Here is a 20,616-nt window from a genome sequence, read left to right as displayed (position 1 = left end):
GTAACCATCATGATTGATGCAGGGTCTTGACCTGAAACATCAACCATCCTTCTGCTTCCACAGATGCTGTTTGACCCACTGAGTTCTTCCAGCAATTTGTTTCTTGTGTCAAATTCCAGCATCTGCGGTCTCTTGCCTAACCATTTTCATGTCTTTTCTGGGTCTGCTCTAATGCCTTCACATACTTCCTGTAATGAGGAGACCAAAACCAGTTGAGGTCAGACCAGAGTGTTCTGAAGGTTCAGGGTGACTTCCCTGCTTTAACCCCTGAGACTTTATCAACAAAACCCAGAATTGTGCATGCCTTACTGACTGCTTTCTCAAACTACAGTGCCATGTTATCTCTTGTGCTTCAGATCCCGCTGTCCTGTATTACTTTTACAACATTTTCCTTTATTCTCCATTGCCTCTCATTTTTCCTACCACAATGTATCAACTCACATTTCTCAGTTTTAAAGTTCATTTGCAACTTTTTTTTCTGGAACGTCAGAGGTTGAGGCAAGACTTGATAGAAGTGTATAAAATTATGAAAGGCACAGATAAGGTAGACAGTCAGAGCCTTTTTCCCAGGATGGAAACGTCCAATCCGAGAGGGCATAGCTATAAGGTGGGAGGGGGAAGGTTTAATGGAGATGTGCGGGGCAAGTTTTTACAGGGATTGGAAGAGGCCTGGAATGCATTGCCAGAGGTGCTGGTGGAGGCTGATACGATAGTGGTGCTTAACAGACTTTTAGATAGGCACATGGAAGTGCATGGAATAGAGGGGTATGGATCATGCACTGGGCAGATGAGATTAGCTTAACGTAGCACCATGTTCAGCACAAACATTGTGGGCTGAAGGGCTCGTTCCTGCGCTGTACTGTTCTATGTTCTATGTTAACACATATACCCATTCCACCAACCTGTTTAGATCCTATTATCCTTCTCGCAACTCGCTGTACTGCCAACATTTGTATCATGTGCAAACTTAGAAATTGTGGCTTGCATTTCCTAATCTAGGCCATTAAGATACATCAGAAAAAGCAGTGGCCCAACACCTATTCTTGAGGAGGATCACTGTTCATCTTCCTACCATCTGTAAAACAACCATTCACCATGAGCCTCCGTTGACAGTTTCTTAGTCAACTTTAAATCCATGCTCTGTGTCGCTTTTATGCCTTGCATTTCGGCATTGTTGAAAACCTCTTTACCAGCTCTTTGAATTAACTATTCAAATTATCTCAGTTCCTGCTTTCTTTTCCTGCAATTTCTTCCTTTTCAAGAATTTATCCAGGACTCTTTTGGAAGTTATTTTTGAATTATGCTTCCACCACCCTTTCAAACAGGCATGCCCATAATTTGCTGCGTAAAAATTACTTTTCTCAGATTATCTTTGATTATTTGGCAATTACCTTAAATTTGTGTCCCGTGCTCCATAATGCCAATGAAAACAGTTCACCTGTAGCTACCTCAAAAGTGTGTAGAAATTTTAACGCCTCTTTTAAATCACAATTTTTAACTGAAAACTGAATTATGTACATAGAATTTTAGAAGCTGACAACCAACGCATTCACTATTGCCACAGCCACCTTCCAACTCCAGGATGCAGATATTTCACCTTGGTGATTAGCTATTTGTGGTGCCATTCATTTCTTCAGAATATTTTTTTTTACTAGATTCCTTTAGTTCCTCCATTTCATTGGCATTTTTTTCAGCACTGATGTTGTGTGCTGAAGGGTTTGTTCCTGTGCTGTACCGTTCTATATTCTTTATTCTCATGGGTCCTTTGTATTTCTGGGAAGTTATTTGTTTCCTCTTCTATGAAGACAGAACCAAGTATTTGTTGAATGTTCTGCTATTTTGTTGTTCTCCATTATAAATTCTCCATCTTCTGACAGTAAGGATCTTACATTTGCCTTCTCCAATCTTTTTTCTTTTGTGTATTTGTGGAAGATTTTGGAGGCCGATACTCATTTTGACTCTCTTGATCAATCATTTGGTTCGTTTTTGCTTACTTCTTAACTGCTCCCAAACCACAGGTTTCCTGTTCTTCTGGCCTTTCAATAAAGCTGACCAATCTATATCATCCAACTCATTCCTTGCATTTTCATAGTTTTCCTTGTTCAAATAAACAACCAAGGATAGTATGTACCCCATAAACAAAGACCCCCCCCCCCCCCGATTTCAGTCCAAAGAAGGATCCCGACCCAAAACAACTCCAGCCACATGCTAAGAATTTGTCCTCCAAAGTATAATTGCTCGTTTGTTTGATTAAAGTCATCCATAATTGCTCTAGTTCCCTTGCTTCACACACTCCTAATTTCCCATATGATGCTGTCCCTTAATTACATGACTGTTTGGATACCTGTAGATAACTCACACCAATGTTTTTTGCCCTTTGGTGCTTCTTAATTCCAAATCATGATTTTCTGAACTAATATCCTTCCTGACTGTTACTCTAATGTTATGGCGAGTCCGAAACTTGCTAGTTGTAGACGAAGTTTATTGCAGCCGCAATACACGAATACAGAATCAAAACAACAAGTTACAGGACAACCAATATAAACTTACTGTCTTCCTTGAAGACTTCGCCGAACTGGCTATATCGGGCGCCAAACGCGCACCTGACATCGCTGGCCAATCAGCGATGTCGTTTGCTGGACCAATCCTCATGGTCGCGTTCCCACGTGACCTCGCTGGCCAATCCGAGGGTTCGACGACCTGGACCATTCTCTATGGTCGCTACATGACCCCCCCCCAGAACCCGAGGTGCGGAACCTAGCAGGGAGCCGGATTTCGCGACCATAACGAGTACGGAGAGGGACAGCCTGAACCACAGGAGCCGGAGGTTCCGGACTTGGTGGAACAGCCGGAACGGGAGGTTCTGGAGGAACTACCGGAACGGGGGGTCCTGGAGGAACTGCCGAAACGGGGGGTCCTAGGGGAACTGCCGAAACTGGAGGTCCCGGAGGAACTGTCGGAATGGGGGTTTGTGGACTGGGCGGAACTAACGGAGGTCGGCCTCTTCTAGGGGTTTGACCGACCAGGACTGGTTGATCTGGGTCCAAATGGGCAGGTTTGAGCCGGGACACCGAGACGAGTTCACTCTTGCCGCCCATGTCTAAGGTGAAAGTAGCCGTTCCCTTACGTAAAACCCGAAACGGCCCTTGATAGACCCTCTGCAACGGGGCGCGATGGGCATCTTTACGCAAAAAAACAAACTCACAGTCCTTCAGGGAAGACGGTTCATGTACCATGGGACACCCATGACGTGAAGTCGGCACTGGAGCCAGGGAGCCCACCCGTTCCCGGAGAGCTGTTAACGCTGATGGGACTGTAGGGAGCAGGGCTGAAGTGTCCGGAAACAGATCTCCAGGTACTCGAAGGGTCGAGCCATATACCAGCTCTGCGGACGACGCACCGAGATCTGGCTTAGGAGCCGTCCGGATGCCCAACAGAACCCAAGGGAGTTGGTCTACCCAGTCTGGGCCTTCAAGCCTTGCACAGAGGGACGCCTTAAGTTGGCGGTGGAACCTTTCTACGAGTCCATTTGCCTGGGGGTGATATGCAGTTGTGGGTTGCAATTTGGACCCGTACAGTTCCGCCAGCGCGGCCCAGAGGGACGAAGTGAACTGTGGTCCTCTGTCAGTTGTAATAACTGCCGGGACCCCGAAACGAGCTACCCAGTGAAGGGCCAAAGTCCTAGCACAAGACGCTGACGAGATATCACACAATGGGAAAGCCTCTGGCCACCGGGTGAACCGATCCACCACCGTGAGGAGGTGGGTGTAGCCCCGGGAGGAAGGCAAAGGCCCGACCAAATCCACGTGGATGTGGAAAAAACGAAAAGCCGGGACTTCGAAATCCTGTACGGGGGGCTGGACGTGGCGCTGGACCTTAGCGGTCTGACAGGGCACGCAGGAACGCGCCCATCCCGCTACCTGTTTCCGCAGGCCATGCCAGACAAACCTCGCTGCCACCAAGGCAGAGGTGGAGCGGATGGACGGGTGTGCCAGCCCATGAATGGCATCGAAAACCCGGCGCTGAAGGGAGGGCGGTACTACCGGCCTGGGGCGAGGAAGAGAAACATCGCACCAGACTTTCGTGCCCTCCGACCCACAAGCTACCTGGGCCAACTTCAATCCCGAAGTGGTGGACTGGTACGTCGAAACGGTATCCGCCAGGAGCTGTGCCTCCGCGAGCTCCTGGGGATCCACTTCGCAGTCCACCGCCGAAATAGGGGGAAAAGCAGGTCTAGACAGGGCGTCAGCAACGGCATTCAGCTTACCCGCGATATGACGGACATCTGTGGTAAATTCTGAGATAGCAGTCAGGTGCCGCTGCTGGCGGGCCGACCATGGGTCAGACAATTTCAAAAAAGCAAATGTTAATGGCTTGTGGTCCGTAAATGCCACAAATGGGCGGCCCTCGAGGAAATACCTGAAATGACGGACAGCTAAATGGAGAGCTAGAAGCTCTCGGTCAAATGCGCTATATTTCAGCTCGGCCGAATTTAGTTGCCGGCTGAAAAACGCTAAAGGCTGCCAACGGCCACCAACCTGCTGCTCCAGAACCCCGCCCACCGCCACGTCAGAGGCATCAACTGTCAGGGCCGTGGGGGCGGAGGGGCTCGGATGGACCAGCATGGTGGCGTCTGCCAAGGCTGCCTTAGCTGCCGTAAAAGCCGACTCTGCGGCCGGGGACCACAACAACTCTACCGGATTACCTGCAAGGCATTGGAAAAGTGGGCGCAGGACTCGCGCCGCTGCTGGAACGAATCTATGGTAGAAATTAACCATGCCTACGAACTCCTGCAGCCCTTTTACTGTGGTAGGCCTGGGGAAAGCCCGGATAGCCTCCACCTTCTCTGGCAAAGGGACAGCGCCGGCAGAGGTAATTCTGTGACCTAGAAAATCGAGAGCAGGCAGGCCGAATTGACAGTTGAAGGGTTGAATAATGAGCCCGTGGTCTTGGAGCCGCTGGAACACGGTCCGCAAATGGGCCTGGTGTTCTTGCACTGAGGGGCTGGCGACCAGGATGTCGTCTAAATAAATAAACACAAAGGGTAAACCCCTGCCCACGCGGTCCATCAGTCGCTGGAAAGCCTGTGCCGCGTTCTTTAAACCGAAAGGCATACGCAACCATTCAAACAACCCGAACGGAGTAATAGTTGCAGTTTTTTGTATGTCCTCCGGTCGCACCGGAATCTGATGGTATCCTCGCACCAAATCGATTTTGGAAAACACCACCGCTCCTTCCAGCCCAGATGAAAAGTCCTGTAGGTGCGGTATGGGGTAGCGATCAGCCGTGGTGACAGCATTGAGACGCCGATAATCGCCACATGGCCTCCACCCCCCAGATGCCTTGGAGACCATGTGTAACGGCGAGGCCCACGGGCTGTCAGACTGACGAACAATTCCCATTTCCTCCATCTTCCTGAACTCCGCCCGTGCCACCACCAGTTTGTCTGGCGGTAGTCTCCTGGCCCGAGCGAAAACGGGAGGGCCTTCAGTGCGGATGTGATGGACTACACCGTGCTTAGCTGAAGGTGCGTCAAAACGTTGGACGAGCAGCTCTGGGAACTCTGCCAGAATCGCAGCATACGAGTCGGGGGCCGCGACGACGGCCTGGACAGTAGGGCTGGGCGAGGAGGCGATTGCCGGAGCGACGTGCTCGTCTTCAGCAGCGGGTCGGAGGTCGTTACCGCGGACATCAGGAACCAGTGAAAAAGCCCAGAGAAAATCTGCGCCCAGGATCGCTTGTTTGACGTCGGCTATGATGAATGGCCATTCGTACGTGCGGAGGCCTAAAGCAAGGGACATCTTCCGTGTGCCGAAAGTGCGAATTGGGCTGCCGTTAACCGCGATGAGGGTAGGACCTGTCTTACCCGATCTGGTTTCGAGGTCGGTCGGCGGCACTATGCTGACGATGGCTCCGGTGTCTACCAAAAATTCTGTGTCCGTGAATCGATCATGGACATAGAGGCGCCGGTTCTGGCCAATCGTAACTGCCCCTATGTACGATCGGCCGAGGCATTTCCCGCGAAGGTACAAGGCAAACGACAGTTGCGGGATTCGTTACCCCATCGTAGGTGATAATAGCACCAGCCGCGCTTGTGCGGATCTTTTTGGCGGGCTTTCGGGGAATTGGCGGGAGACGTGGCGCCATCTTTCCGTCGCTGTGGCGTGGTCACCGATGTCGAGACTTTGTTGATGGAATCACTGGCCTTGTTTTTTCCCGCTATGAGCGCGTCCGCTTTCGCTGCATATGCTTCGGGGTCCTTAAAAGAACAATCCGTAAGCAGCAGTCGGACATCCTCGGGAAGTTTCTCGCGGAATGCCTGTTCAAACATCGGGCAATCCGTATGCTCACCGGCTAGCACCATCATTTCAGCCATGCGGACGGAAGGCAGTTGGTCTCCAAGCTCCGGTAGGTGCAGAAGTTTTGCCGCACCACCATGCTTATTTAACCCGAAGGTTCGCAGTAATGCCTTCTTCATGGTTTCGTATTTGTCTTCCGCAGGTGAAGTTATGATAAACCGCATCATGCGCTTGGTTGTGTCCGGCGATAGAGCGCTGACGAGGTAGAAGTACTTCGTGGAATCGTCCGACACCTTCTTTATGTGGAATTGAGCCTCGGCGTGGATAAACCAAGCTTGCGGTGCGTACGTCCAAAATAACGGAAGATGAACGCCTGCCGCGCCTGACTCCGGTGTGCCCTGCTCGGTCATCGTCAACGAGGCGTCGGGTTCCTGCTCAGTTGGTGATCGTCCAGATCACGTTCGGGGTCACCAATATGGCGAGTCCGAAACTTGCTAGTTGTAGACGAAGTTTATTGCAGCCGCAATACACGAATACAGAATCAAAACAACAAGTTACAGGACAACCAATATAAACTTACTGTCTTCCTTGAAGACTTCGCCGAACTGGCTAAATCGGGCGCCAAACGCGCACCTGACATCGCTGGCCAATCAGCGATGTCGTTTGCTGGACCAATCCTCATGGTCGCGTTCCCACGTGACCTCGCTGGCCAATCCGAGGGTTCGACGACCTGGACCATTCTCTATGGTCGCTACATGGTCATCTTTTCCCAACGATGTAATCTCACTCCTTTCCCCTTAAACCCTGAAATATCAAATATTCTTGGACTTTCAACTCCAGCCTTGGTCACCCTGCAGCTGTTTGCAAAATGGTATATATTACATCCTTTTTCCTTTATTTGTATTTTTAAGTTGTTATCATAATACAAATGCCTCACACATTCAAGTACAGCACCCTATATTGGAGTATTTAACAATGCATACATCTTAACCTTTTTGCACCATGGCCCAATTTGTCATATTAGTCTGAAGAAGAGTCCCAACTCGAAATGTCACTTATTCCTTTTCTCCAGAGATGCTACCTGACCCATTGACTTACTCCAGCATTTTGTGTCTTATTACCATCTTTTCTTATCTGGACCCTATTTGTTAGTGCACTCATTTGACTATGTGCTCTGTACTTTCCTTCCTTAATCACTCTCCTGAACCTTCCTTGTATTTTCTCTGTAATATTCTAGATTCCTCTCCATCAGGAGTGACCACCCCTGCCCCTCTCAGCCACTCACCATCTTATTTAGTTTGAGGAAATGTCAGCCTTGTCTTGCAACCATTAAAATCTACGGAATTCACATTCAGAAATGTATTAATAAGTGAAAGAAATAACAATTCAGAGCGTTGGCTAGGCATTTTTGAACGTTTCATCAACGTAAAGCATATTTCCGCACTAGGCATATTTAGTGAGGGATTATGTGTCCATAGCACTGACAATCCACCTTTATTGTCCACATGCCAAAAACAGACTGCAAAATGGTGTGCAGTCTCAATCTTCCAACCTACCTCATTGCTGATGATCTTTTTTTATCTGCACTCTCTTTGTAACTATAATGCTATATTGCTGTATATTCTGCATTCTGGTATTTTTCTCTTTGCACTGGCTGTTGCACTTGTGCAACATTGTTGTTCTCACGTGTAGTATGATTTGACTGGTCAGCACACATGCAGAGATGTTCACTGTATTTTGGCACACATGACAATAAAAAACCAAAAGGATAATTTTAGTAAGAAATTAGCCAATTCTGCATTCTTCTTGCGTGAACAGGAAATTTTATTTTTAGATTTGAATATAGGTGAAATAGAGGAAAGAGAGTAGCTTGTAAGCATGTGAAATGATAAAAGGTGGAAAGAACTTGTAAAGTAACATTCTCTGGATCCTTGTGTTATCCGGAACAGTTTCATTTAGTTTAGTTTAGAGATACAGATACAACACGGAAACGTGCCTTTTGGCCCACAGAGTGCAATCCCTGCTTGCGAACACGATCCTACACACACTACAATTTACAATTTACCAAGCCAATTAGCCTACAAACTTGTACGTCTTTGGAGTGTGGGAGAAAACCGAGGCTCCCGGAATGAACCCATAGCATTTGGGTAAGGGAATGGTTTATCTGTTTTGGGGGATTGAATTGTTAAGATCACAAGTTGGACATCCATGTGTCACAGGCTTTGGATTCTAATTTGGATATTAAAAAGCCAGTAGATTGAATGTCAACTCGTGAAACTTCTGCCAAAGCCAAAAATACAAGTAACCAAGGCAAGCAGAGTTTAGCTGGAAGGAAATGGAGAATAGATTTGGCATGACAAATGCATGGCTGAAAGGTTTGGTCTCAGGTGAAATGAGACAGGAGGTGGAAGTAGACAGACTTTGTGATGTAGATTACTTTTGGTCAGAAGGTTGAATGAGAAATTGAGAATGTGAAGATTCTGATTCAACGTGAGAAGGTTGTTGGGGGATAAGATGCTATTAATTTTGAGAATATAAACTGAATGTGAATGTGAAGAAAAGGTGTGATCCTTTCGGCTCACATCTGTTTCTGCATCTCTGGCCTTTGTTCAACAATCTGCCTATCAAATAATCCCCTCGCCAGTGTTCATTTATTACTGGCCATGCTCTGTCCTGCTCCTCCTCTCTCCCAACTTTCTTTCCCTCCTCCCTACAATCAGTCTGAAGAAGGGTTCTGATCAAAAAAGTCCCCTATCCATGTTCCCAGGGATACTGCCTGACCCACTGCGTTACTCTAGCATTTTGTGTCTATCTTTGGTATAAACCAGCATCTGCAGTTCCTTAAAATGTGAAATAAAATTGATGGCTTCAGTATTAATCTTTTACCTGGAGGAAATTGCAGTTCATTCGATGCTAAGTATTAGACGATCAGTCTGACAGCACACATACAGTATAGTGAAGCTAATTTAAAAATAGTTGATCTTTCGCCCCATCCATCCCATATAATGTATTCATTTGATTACTATTGCCATCCTGCATCCTGCAAAGGATAGAATCCAATCAACAGTCAACCACATTGCTGTGTGTCTGGAGTCACATACTGTATTGGTTGGATATAATTTAGTTCACAGATACAGCGTGGAAACAGGCCCTTTGGCCCATGCCAACCATTGATTACCCATTCACACCAGTTCTATGTTATCCCACTTTCCCTACACATTAGGGGCCATTGCAGATGATACTAAGCTGGGGGGTAGTGTGAATTGTGAGGAAGATGCAATAAGGCTGCAGGGGTGACTTGGACAGGTTGTGTGAGTGGGCGGATACATGGCAGATGCAGTTTAATGTAGATAAGTGTGAGGTTATTCACTTTGGAAGTAAGAATAGAAAGGCAGATTATTATCTGAATGGTGTCAAGTTAGGAGGAGGGGGAGTTCAACGAGATCTGGGTGTCCTAGTGCATCAGTCAATGAAAGGAAGCATGCAGGTACAGCAGGCAGTGAAGAAAGCCAATAGAATGTTGGCCTTCGTAACAAGAGGAGTTGAGTATAGGAGCAAAGAGGTCCTTCTACAGTTGTACCGGGCCCTGGTGAGATCGCACCTGGAGTACTGTGTGCAGTTTTGATCTCCAAATTTGAGGAAGGATATTCTTGCTATTGAGGGCGTGCAGCGTAGGTTCACTAGGTTAATTCTCGGAATGGCGGGACTGTCGTATGTTGAAAGGCTGGAGCGATTGGGCTTGTATACACTGGAATTTAGAAGGATGAGGGGGGATCTTATTGAAACATATAAGATAATTAGGGGATTGGACACATTAGAGGCAGGAAACATGTTCCCAATGTTGGGGGAGTCCAGAACAAGGGGCCACAGTTTAAGAATAAGGGGTAGGCCATTTAGAACGGAGATGAGGAAGAACTTTTTCAGTCAGAGAGTGGTGAAGGTGTGGAATTCTCTGCCTCAGAAGGCAGTGGAGGCCAGTTCGTTGGATGCTTTCAAGAGAGAGCTGGATAGAGCTCTTAAGGATAGCGGAGTGAGGGGGTATGGGGAGAAGGCAGGAACGGGGTACTGATTGAGAGTGATCAGCCATGATCGCATTGAATGGCAGTGCTGGCTCGAAGGGCTGAATGGCCTACTCCTGCACCTATTGTCTATTGTCTATTGTCTATTTACAGAGGCCAATTGACCTACAAGCCCCCTCTTCTTTGGGATGTGAGAGGAAACCAGAGCACCCACAGGAAACCCACGCAGTCAAAGGGGGAACGTGCAAACTCCACACGGCCAACACCCAAGGTCAGGATTGAACCCGGGTCTCTGGCGCAGTGAGGCAGCAGCTCTACCAGCTGGTACCACTGTTCCGCCCTTGGGGGAAATATCTTTGTCTGAAGCACATGAGATGGCTTTCAAATGACAATCCAGTTATTTCATGGTCATGATTAGAAAGACTGGCTATACTTAAAGAAAATTTCGGATCATTTAATCAATTTAAATCCACCAGCTGCCTTGGTTGTATTTGAACTTATGTTCAGGGTCAATAGTGAGCTCCTCTGCTGTGAATCCTTTGATGCCATAATTAAAATGAAAGTTGTCTCTTTCCCTTCTCTTTCAAAATTAATGGGCCAGATCTTGCTGAGCCGGTTTCCTCACTGGGAAAAGCTGCCCCACTTTGAATAGTGTTCTGATGTTCACAGATATTTAAAAATTATTAAAATTTAAACAAATTATTGTAAAAAATAAAAAATATATATATTATTAAAAATATAAAAAGTAATCTAAAAATATATATGAACAACTGTCAATAAATAATATAATTGAGCTAATGCAAGCTACATAATGAAGGTGTTTTGCCTTCCCACTTCCCATTAAATTTGGGATCTAAGAGATGAATTCCCATCAGGAAAATGCTGGAGAATCTTATCATGATGGAGCTCTGCCTCTTAACTCCTAGGGTGGAAAGACCACAAAGTGAACCCAAGTCTGATCGTTCTTTACTGGACTTTATCTTGCACTAAACGTTATTCATGTTATTCACGTTATTCCCTTTATCATGTAACTGTACACTGTGGATGGTTTGGTTATAATCATGTATTGTCATTCCGCAAGCAACAAAAGGTTTTCACTGTACCTCGGTACACGTGACAATAAACTACAACAAAAAAAGACAGGAGACATTTTGACTACGAGTGCTGTCTGTACGGAGTTTGCACGTTCTCCCCGTGACAACGTGGGTTTTCTCCGAGTACTCCGGTTTCCTCCCGCACTCTAAAGACTTAGAGGTTTATATGTTAATTGACATTGGTAAAGATTGTAAATTGTCCCTAGTGTGTAGAATAATGCTAGTGTACGGGTATCGCTGGTCGGCGCAGACTCGGTGGGCTGAAGGGCCTATTCCATGCTGTATCTCTAAACTAAACTAAACTAGACAGTCTGTTGTTCAACTACAGCTTGGTGTTCCCACCATCATCCTCTCTAAACTTATCAGCCAACTCAGAGAACTGTGGTTGGTCTCTGTTCGTCCCTTTGCTATTGGATCCTTGACTTCCTCATCGGCAAACCACAATAAGTACAACTTGGCAACACTTCCTCCTTGACAACCATCAACACAGGCGAACCTCAAGACTATGTGCTCAGTACCCTGATCTGCTCTTTCCACACCATGACCATGTAGCCAGATACAGCTCTAATGCCATCTTTAAATTCGCCAATGATACCAGCACTGTTGGACGGACATTGAGTAATGATGTCAGAGTATACCAGGGAGATTGATAATGTGATTGAATCAAGCCAGAACAACAATTTTGCTCTTTGAAAAAAGACACAAAGCACTGGAGTAACTCAACAGTTCAGGCAGCATTTCTGGAGAACATTGAAAAGTGACATTTCGGGCCGGGATCCTTCCTTAGTCTGAAGAAGGGTTCATTTTGTTTGTCAAGGCAGCTCTATTCTATAATTTCTTCAGCACTTTTGTCAATTAAATCAGATTTTTTTCATATTTTATTTTGTCACAACATAGAATGAGTCCTTGCAGCCCTTTGAGTCTATGCCATCTATCAGGACAAATCCATTCTATCACTTATTTTCTCCCTATAACCCAATCTCTCTCACATTCTATTTTGTATCGTCTTGATTCTCCCACCAAAAACCCACATTAGGGTTAATTTGCAGTAACTAATTAACCTGGTGCAGGAAGGAAAAAAAAACACCCAGGAAAAAACAATGTTGCCACAGGATAAACATGCAAACTCCACACTGACAGCGCCTGAGGGGACCGATTACAAGTCATTAGAGCTTTAGAGAGAGCAATGCCTCCTGCTGAACCACTGCTTTACCTGCACCTTTTTCACCTCCAACTGATTTGGTGTAAAATCTAATCCTCATAAACACATAATTTATTTCGTGAAACTAACATTTTTTAGAGACAAAGGAACTGCAGATATTGGTTTACACCGAAGATAGACAATGGACCATTGTGGGCATTTCAACTATCAGTACCAGCTCTGATTTGTTCCATACCTTTTCATACCTCTAGTGTCCCTCTCCCCTGACACTCAGTCTGACAAAGGGTCTCGACCCGAAACATCACCTATTCCTTTTTTCCAGAGATGCTGCCTGACCCGCTGAGCTACTCCAGCATTTTGTGTCTATTTTCTTTAGAGAAAGCTCAGCAGCCCATTAAATAAATGACAAATTAACCCCAGATCTAAGATGTGCTGAGCAGCCAGGGGAGGTTAGAGCAGCAAACCTTAGTTTTAATATTAAAAGAGTGACAACAAGCAAAAGAGCATTAACGGTTCCATTACCCCTGCTGCACACTCTCTGCCTTCCTCAATTATCTGCTGACTAGTCTGTTGCCGACTTCCATCATTCTCGGTTTTAATTTCAGTTTCCACGCATCTGTGGTCTTTTAGCTTTTGCATCACTTGGCTTCTAATTAACACTCTCTTGACTAGTGGATTTAAGCCATATAGTACCATGAAAGTCTATCGATCATTGGTGTCCAGGAAATAGTGCTGCAGTCCGCAATAACACATTTGTATCTCATCACTGGGGTCAACATGCCTACATTACTATCCTCGGGCATCAATTTTCTTTAAGTGCCTTCAGGCCCTGACAGGACTCAGGATCTCTCTTCATAATGGATGTTAATTAGGTGAATTCCCTCAATTTTTCTAATTTGCAGGTAAATTAAGACAAAATATATTTTTCTCCAATCAAGATATTTTTTGCAGCTTGACAAATATGTTTTCCCTTGTAATTGTCGCTACAGTCAATAGGTAAAATTTTATTCTTTTATTGTGGGGCTCACCTCCCAGAAATTTATGAGCACACACTTGAAGTAATCTTGGGGCGGCACAGTGGTGCAGTGGTAAATCTGCTGCCTTCCAGTGCCAGAGCCCTGCGTTCGATCCTGACTGTATGTGCTGTATGTACAGAGTGTGTGCATCACTCTGTGACCGCTTGGGGTTCCTACGGGTGCTCTGGTTTCCTCCCACATTTTAAAGACATGCAGTTTTGTAGATTAATTGGCTGTAAAATTGGCCCTTGTGTGCAGGATAGAATTTGTGTACAGGTAATCGCTGGTCGGCACTGACCCAAAGGATCGAAGATCCTGGTTCCATACTATATCTCTAAATTAAACTCAACTAATCTGTCCTACCAAAGTGGGCCAAGAAACTTTCAGTTGCACCTGAAGCCTATGGTAGTGGTGCTGCTGAAACGTTCTCTCACAAGGGTAGAGTCATCCCTTTTGGCATGATGTCAATGCAGAGCATGTGAAGGTAAATCATTAAATGGAGAGCAATCTCTGTGTCAGAATGGATTGCAATTGAAAGAGGACATAAGTTAGGGAGGGACATGAGCCAGAGGAGAGGAGATTGACATGAGAGCCAGTACCCAGTGGGTCAGGAGTTGGGGACCTGCAATTGGTGATCAGTAGAAGATGAACTCTTTTTTTGGGGGGGAGAGGGGGGGTGGAGAGGGGGGAGGGGGGGGGGGGAGAGAGAGGACCACAAGCAGTATCAGTGGCCTATGAAGTGTGTTGGGGATGGGGTAGTTGGTGAATTTGAATCCTGCAATTGATGAGTTCAGGACCTGTGATTGGCAAAAACAAGAGAACTGCAGATGCTGGTTTACAAAAATGGACACAAAATACTCGAGTAACTCAGCGGATCAAGCAGCATCTCTGGCGAAAATGAATAGGTGACGTTTCGGGTCGGGATCCTTCTTCGGACTCTGACGAAGGGTCTTGACCCAAAATGTTATCTATCCATGCCCTCCAGAGGTGCTGCCTGACCCCCCCCCCCCCCCCCCCCCCATAGTTGCTCTAGCACAGCGTTTCTCAATCGGGGTTCCCCAGAATACTAGGGATCTGCTGGAAGCCTCCCTGAAAGTGGCACCTAGGCTGGGCAAGGCAGCCAATCTCAACCTCATCGGGACTTCCATGGCCAATCGGTGGGTTGAATTTGCAACCAGCGGCCGGGTTTCTGGAACTCCAGCCCACCTGGAGCCAGCACATCTATCCCCATAGCCAACTTCCTTGGCCGTCTTTGCAGGCCGATATCTCAGACCCTGCCAGCAGCCTAGGTGGACCGTTCCGGTACAGTTGTACCCCTCTTGGAGGCCGTGACCTCCTTCGGTCAGGTAAAATGGATAAACCATTTTCTGATTTTCTGGAACCAATAGTGCCGGAAAACCAGTGGTGGAACTGTAATGAGTAAATATTAAATTTAAGTGCAAGATTATATTACTATATTAATTAATTAAGACGGGGTTAAAATATAAAACACAGCAGAAAAGCCAATTGCCACCTTTTTGGGCTGATTATTAATTTATGTGCGAATTTACTTCAACAAATACTTCAATATATACTTCAATAAGCAAGATGACATTATACTTTAAATTACTGCAATCAGTGGTCATATGTGGGTTTGTTTTCCCCAGGACTAGAACCAATGTAGAGCAAAATTGCACATCCTTGCTAATCATATGTAAATGCATTTTTGAGTCATTTTTGTGTTAAATTTAATATTCGTAATTTTATTATACATGTACGCATATTCTTGGAAAATTATTGGGTATTATAATAAAGTCCTCAACCTGTTATGTAATTTAAAAGTATAATAATCATAGGGAATATATTTAGCGACATCTATATGGCGCCAGTGTGAAACGGCCTTTAGTGGTCAGTGGACAGGAGCTGTACGTGACGAATTTTTAAGTAGGGGTTCCCTGAGACATGAAAATTATTTCAAGGGTTGCAAGGGTAAAAAGGTTGAGAAACACTGTGTCCTGTGGTCGCCAGTCAGGCGGATAGGCTGGTGAGCAAGTTTGTGGATGGGTAGCTGGTTTGGAGGGGATTAGTTTGGGTGATTTGGCCCTGGGAATCAGAATATCAATGGTTGGGAAGATCGAGTGTGGGTAAATTAGGTTGAATGAGGGGAATGTGGTCAAAGCAGAGCTGATACATAAATAAAGGACTCAGCTGAATGGAGTTCCTATTGTCAAGTGGAGATGCACTGATTACACCTAATTATGTTACTATTTTTGTGCCCGTTACGTTACATGTGCAATAAAAACAAAAACTGCTTCTGAAGAAAGGTTTACAACCTTAATTTCACGCTTTCAACCTTAATTTCACACTTTCAACCTTAATTTCCATTGTAGTTAAAAGTCTTCAACCTTTAACTCTGTTTCTCTTTCTACCGATGCTGACTGACCTGCAAAATATGTACAGCATTTTCTATGTGTGGTTCAGATTTCTTGCATGTGTGTTTGCATTACATGTACATCTGAGTGGATGCAACTGATGATGCATGTGCCTTTCAACTTTTTCACGACGGGACGCAGCCGATCGAGTTTCCTGAGTAATGCAATTTAACCCAGAAACCATGATACTGACATTCACTCTGGGAATAATTGATTACCATACGCACAGTGCTATAAACAACGCCACGTGATGTAATTTCCTGGGTCAGTATTCATAGCACACACGGCAATATATTATTAAATTTATGATGCTGCTCACAATCTATGTGCCGCCCTCCATCACAAACAAACGTGGTGAAATTTAGTCTGAAGTGTATAATAGACTGGGAACTAAATAAACGAGTAATCTAATCGTACCTTCTATTGAAGTCCGAAACATGTGGCCCTCTTGCTGGTACGGGGAATGATAGTGTTAAAATGTAATCAAAGATTTAGTTGCAGATCTTAAGCCATTTGCAAGGATGAATATTGCGCACATTGTTATCTGCCTTAAATGCAGTTCCCACATTTTTAAAGGAAATGCTCTACTAAAATTTACTAGAGTTTGTGAAAGGATCCAGTCATTTTTGCAATGGTTAGACTTTGATATTTTCACTTTATTCCACGTAGTTTGCTCTACGTCTGGCATGCAAAGGTGTTAAGGCAACTGAAATGTTGATTTATTCAGAACAAGTGCTGGCGTTAGCACGGAAAACGGGATACCATTTTGCGGACAGCTCCTGTTGTGTGCAAGTCTATTCCAGCCATTCAAAGCCCCCAGTCCGCTGACATAATGTGTTTTCAACTGCCTTTCACTCTGTAATTGTGGCGTGCGTGTGCGAGACAGCCATTGTGAAGCAACCTTTGCCTCTCAGGCATGAGCTCATTTGAATGCATGTTCGGGGAGTGGGCAGAGAGGGAGGGAAGTGCATGTGGATTCCCAGCTGATGTTTGCGATGAATAGTCGCACCTGCCTTCCAAATGCAGCCAGCAGCGTAAAGCAATGAAACTGTTCAGAGGTGCGATCTCCTTGTCAGCCACTGAATGCGTTTTTTTCCTTCTTGTCCTCAGCACCCACACGTGAAGACTTCTGCTTGTGGGCTGTGTGTGCAGTGCATATTTGTAAGGGACCTGCCTCCAGCTGAACACTCCTTCGCGGTATCCTGTTTCAGAGATCTGGCTTCTGCTCGCACAGCTCAGCTGTCTCCTGGAGGTGTGTGTTTGCTTGTTCCTTCTTCCGCACATTTGAGCCGCTTCTACTTCCATTGTAGTAGTAGTAGTAAGCCATTTTTAGTGAGCCGTTGCTGGAGAGGACGCGGGGTGTAATTGACCTGATGAATGGGCAACAACAAGGTGAAGAATTTGTACACAAGGGTCCACCTTTCACACTTAGCGTCGTAGGTGAAAGCATTACTGGAGTATTCTCTCCACGCCAGACTAATCCGTGGGGTCTGTTGATTACAGGTACGTCCAAAGCCTTTAACTTCTTTTCGCTATTGCTACGATAGCTTTGGTTTGCCTCAATGACCTGTTTGTGTGAAGTATGAGTTGATACAGGAAGAAATTTTGACAGAGTTTGAACAGAATCTATAACAAGTGAAATTCCATCGTTGGTAGTCTGAACGTTGATTTACTCTTGACTGGGTAAGCCTTAGTTTCCAATCAGTTTCAGTCAATCAATATAATTCCCTCGAGTGGAATTGTTCAAAGTTATATAAATAGTGGATGAGAAAACATATCCATATTTGTTGTCACTTTATTCAAGGAGGTGATTTTTTCGAATCGTGTTATTTTGTTACCATTGAACAACCGAATTTCATGCTGGAGTCAAAACAAAATCTTCCCCTTTTTGTGGTTCATTCAGCGTATTTGTTGCAACCATGTGCAAAATGTAAGAGGGAGGGGCTGTGCCTATCCACTGGAAGTCATTTTCATAACTAATATAATCCTTTTTCACCGAACATAAGAAAATATCTAATCACTTGTTGATAGAATAACTAAATGTCTAGACAATTGGAACCCTTGTGGGAGAGGCATGCGTGGGCACAATAAGGAGTGAATTTGGCATAAAAGAAAGTAGTCAATGGTCACTATGGAGATTTGGGTCAAAGGGCACTGGAATTTGCTTTGAATTTACTCAAGCAACAAACTCTTAAGATGCAAACACTCCAGATTTTCAAGATTGCAAGATGAGAAATGATTATATTGCCCAAAAGGTTTCATTGCCCAGTCATGGTCAATGGTCAAGTGAAAATTTATCTCAAGAATCTAAAAATATTTCAAGAGAAAAAAATGTTTCTCTTCTTTTATTTTATCCCTAATGTCTGGGTTACATCTTGGTTTTATGAGAGTCTGCGGTGAGGTTGTTTCATGTGAGGACCATATTTTGGCCATTGTAGGATATAAAGATCTTAAACAGGATAATTGGATGGTTCTGTTAAATATTGTTGCATTAAATATCAGACTTTTTAAAAAAGTATTAACGCTCACAATTTGTGTGATGTTCCACTTTCACCATGTCTGAGTGGGAAATAAGTTATGATTTGCTGATTTATTTTTAAAATAGGAGATTTGATGACAGTTCCCATTTTCAGAAGGCTAACTGACTAAGCCATTTTTTTAAATACACTCCCTTGAGAGTAAAGATTTGTTAGTTCTGTGGGCATTTTTTAAAATGTGGGAAAATTTGATTTAAATTATTTCAACCTGTGGTCCCGGCCAATATTTATATCACAGGAATGTTAACTATCAGGTCATTATCATCACGCTGTTTGTGAAAGTTTAATTTAACAAAAATAAATATTCCAACAGATTCCCCAAAGGATTCATTTTTTTGAGATCTAACCAGGAAATCCCAATTAGCTACTAAAGAAATGGTTGAACACCGTACAATTGATTTTACACTAACTACCATACAAGTACTGATCATGGATGGGAGATGGAACAAGATCACTATTTGTTACATGAGATTTACAATTATAATGTTATTCGAAGCCCTACGCACATGATTTCCCATGGTGATGTATGGGATGTGATTGTCCTGTTTTTTGACTGGTTCGAAGTATGCCAAGTGCCGCAGTGGTGAGAGGTGGTGGTTGCTTTTATGTAGTCCAGAGACTACTATTTTTTTCCTTGTGCCCCAAAAATAAATACTATTTGTTTTCATGATTGTGTCCCGCACGCTGACTCGGAAGTCTGAGAGCTGGGACGTAAGACAGACAAGTCAGTATTTTGATATGTTCCTGACTCATGAATAAGGATTCATGCCATCATAGTCTGGGTCACTTACCCAATCTTCTAAGGTGCCTGGCAGAAGGGTGATGATGTACGATCATCTTGAGAGGATGCTTTCTCATGGGACGCCGGGATCAGAATAGTTTTACGAAAGAAAAATAATCCAAATTAAAAAATCAAATTAATATGTCATGCAGTTTATTTTAGTTTAGTTAAACTGAAATATGTGTGTGCTGTCAGCAAATATGCCAAACAAGAAGAACCGGTTAGATTGCTTTAAAAAGTGAGACATCTGAACATGACATTCTTATACCACCATCGATACAGATATTTTTTAAGTTAGCCATAGAATTGTAAAACTATACAGTACAGAAACAGGCCACTCGGCTCAATCCATCCATGCCGACACGTTGTCTAGACAAGCTAGTCCTGCTTGCGTGCGCCTGACTCATATCCCTCCAAATCTTTCCCATCCATGTACCTGTCTAAATGTCTATTAAATGTTATATTGTGTCTGCCTCTATCACTTCCTCTGGCAACTCACTTCATGTACACAACACCCTCTGTGTGAAAAAAAAACTGCCCCCTCAGATCTCTTTTAAGTCTTTCCCTATCACCTTAAAGCTATGCCCTCTAGTTTTAGACTCCCCTCTCCTCAGGTGGGAGAGATCTGTAGCTTATTTATGCCCTTATTTATGCCCCTCATGATTTGATATACCTTTCTGCTCCAGAGAAAGACCCAGCTTATCCACTCTCTCCTTATAACTCAAACCCTCCTGATGCATAGCATCATTGTAAATCTTTTTTGCACCATTCCCAGTTTAATGACATCCTTCCTATAGCAGGGCGACCAGAACTGTACACAGTACTCCAAATGTGTCCCGAGCAAAGTTTTGTATAGATGTAACACAATGTCCCTAATTCCTATACTTCGTAAATGACTGATGAAGGTATGCGTGCCAAATGCCTTCTACATCGTTCTGTCTGCCTGTGTTGCCACCTTTATGGAACTATGTACCTGTGCCCCTAGGTCTATCTCATGATACGATGTACCTGCACCCTGAGGTCTTCCATAATTTCTCATAACATTTATGCAGGATTCTGTAAAGTGATTTTTTCACCATGAGAACAACCTTTTCTGCAATTGACTTTAAAGCAGCAAATGAACAATTTCTTCACTTCTAGATTTCCTGTGTCGTATTAGGTTCAGTGAATAAGTTTGGCTTGTAAAAACGGTTTTCCAATTTTTAAAATTTGTTTTCCAAATTTTTCAAGTTAAGGAACACACACTGAATTTTCAAGCTAAAATATTTGCATTCATGTTATCAACATTCTAATCAAA

The 20,616-nt window shown here is 44.4% G+C and overlaps 1 protein-coding gene across 7 annotated transcripts in view; it reads left to right on the top strand.

Annotated features, from left to right (window-relative positions):
• LOC144600076 (ras-GEF domain-containing family member 1C-like) overlaps positions 1-20,616 on the top strand; it is a 161,603-nt gene that overhangs the window by 91,491 nt on the left and 49,496 nt on the right. The window contains exons 1-2 of one of the 7 annotated variants that reach the window (XM_078411451.1): positions 10,512-10,589; positions 17,112-17,504. In XM_078411451.1, coding sequence (XP_078267577.1) covers positions 17,375-17,504 — 130 coding nt within the window. In that variant the 5' untranslated portion in view covers positions 10,512-10,589; positions 17,112-17,374. Of the gene's footprint in view, positions 1-10,511; positions 10,590-17,111; positions 17,505-20,616 lie in introns of those variants that run through there. The other 6 variants (XM_078411457.1, XM_078411450.1, XM_078411454.1 and 3 more) reach the window with 6 other exon arrangements.

This window comes from Rhinoraja longicauda, chromosome 14 (genome assembly GCF_053455715.1).
Source record: "Rhinoraja longicauda isolate Sanriku21f chromosome 14, sRhiLon1.1, whole genome shotgun sequence".
In the NCBI taxonomy this organism is placed as follows: domain Eukaryota; kingdom Metazoa; phylum Chordata; class Chondrichthyes; order Rajiformes; family Arhynchobatidae; genus Rhinoraja; species Rhinoraja longicauda.
The sequence above is the reverse complement of the archived record's forward strand: the minus strand, read 5'-3'. Positions and strand labels throughout refer to the sequence as shown.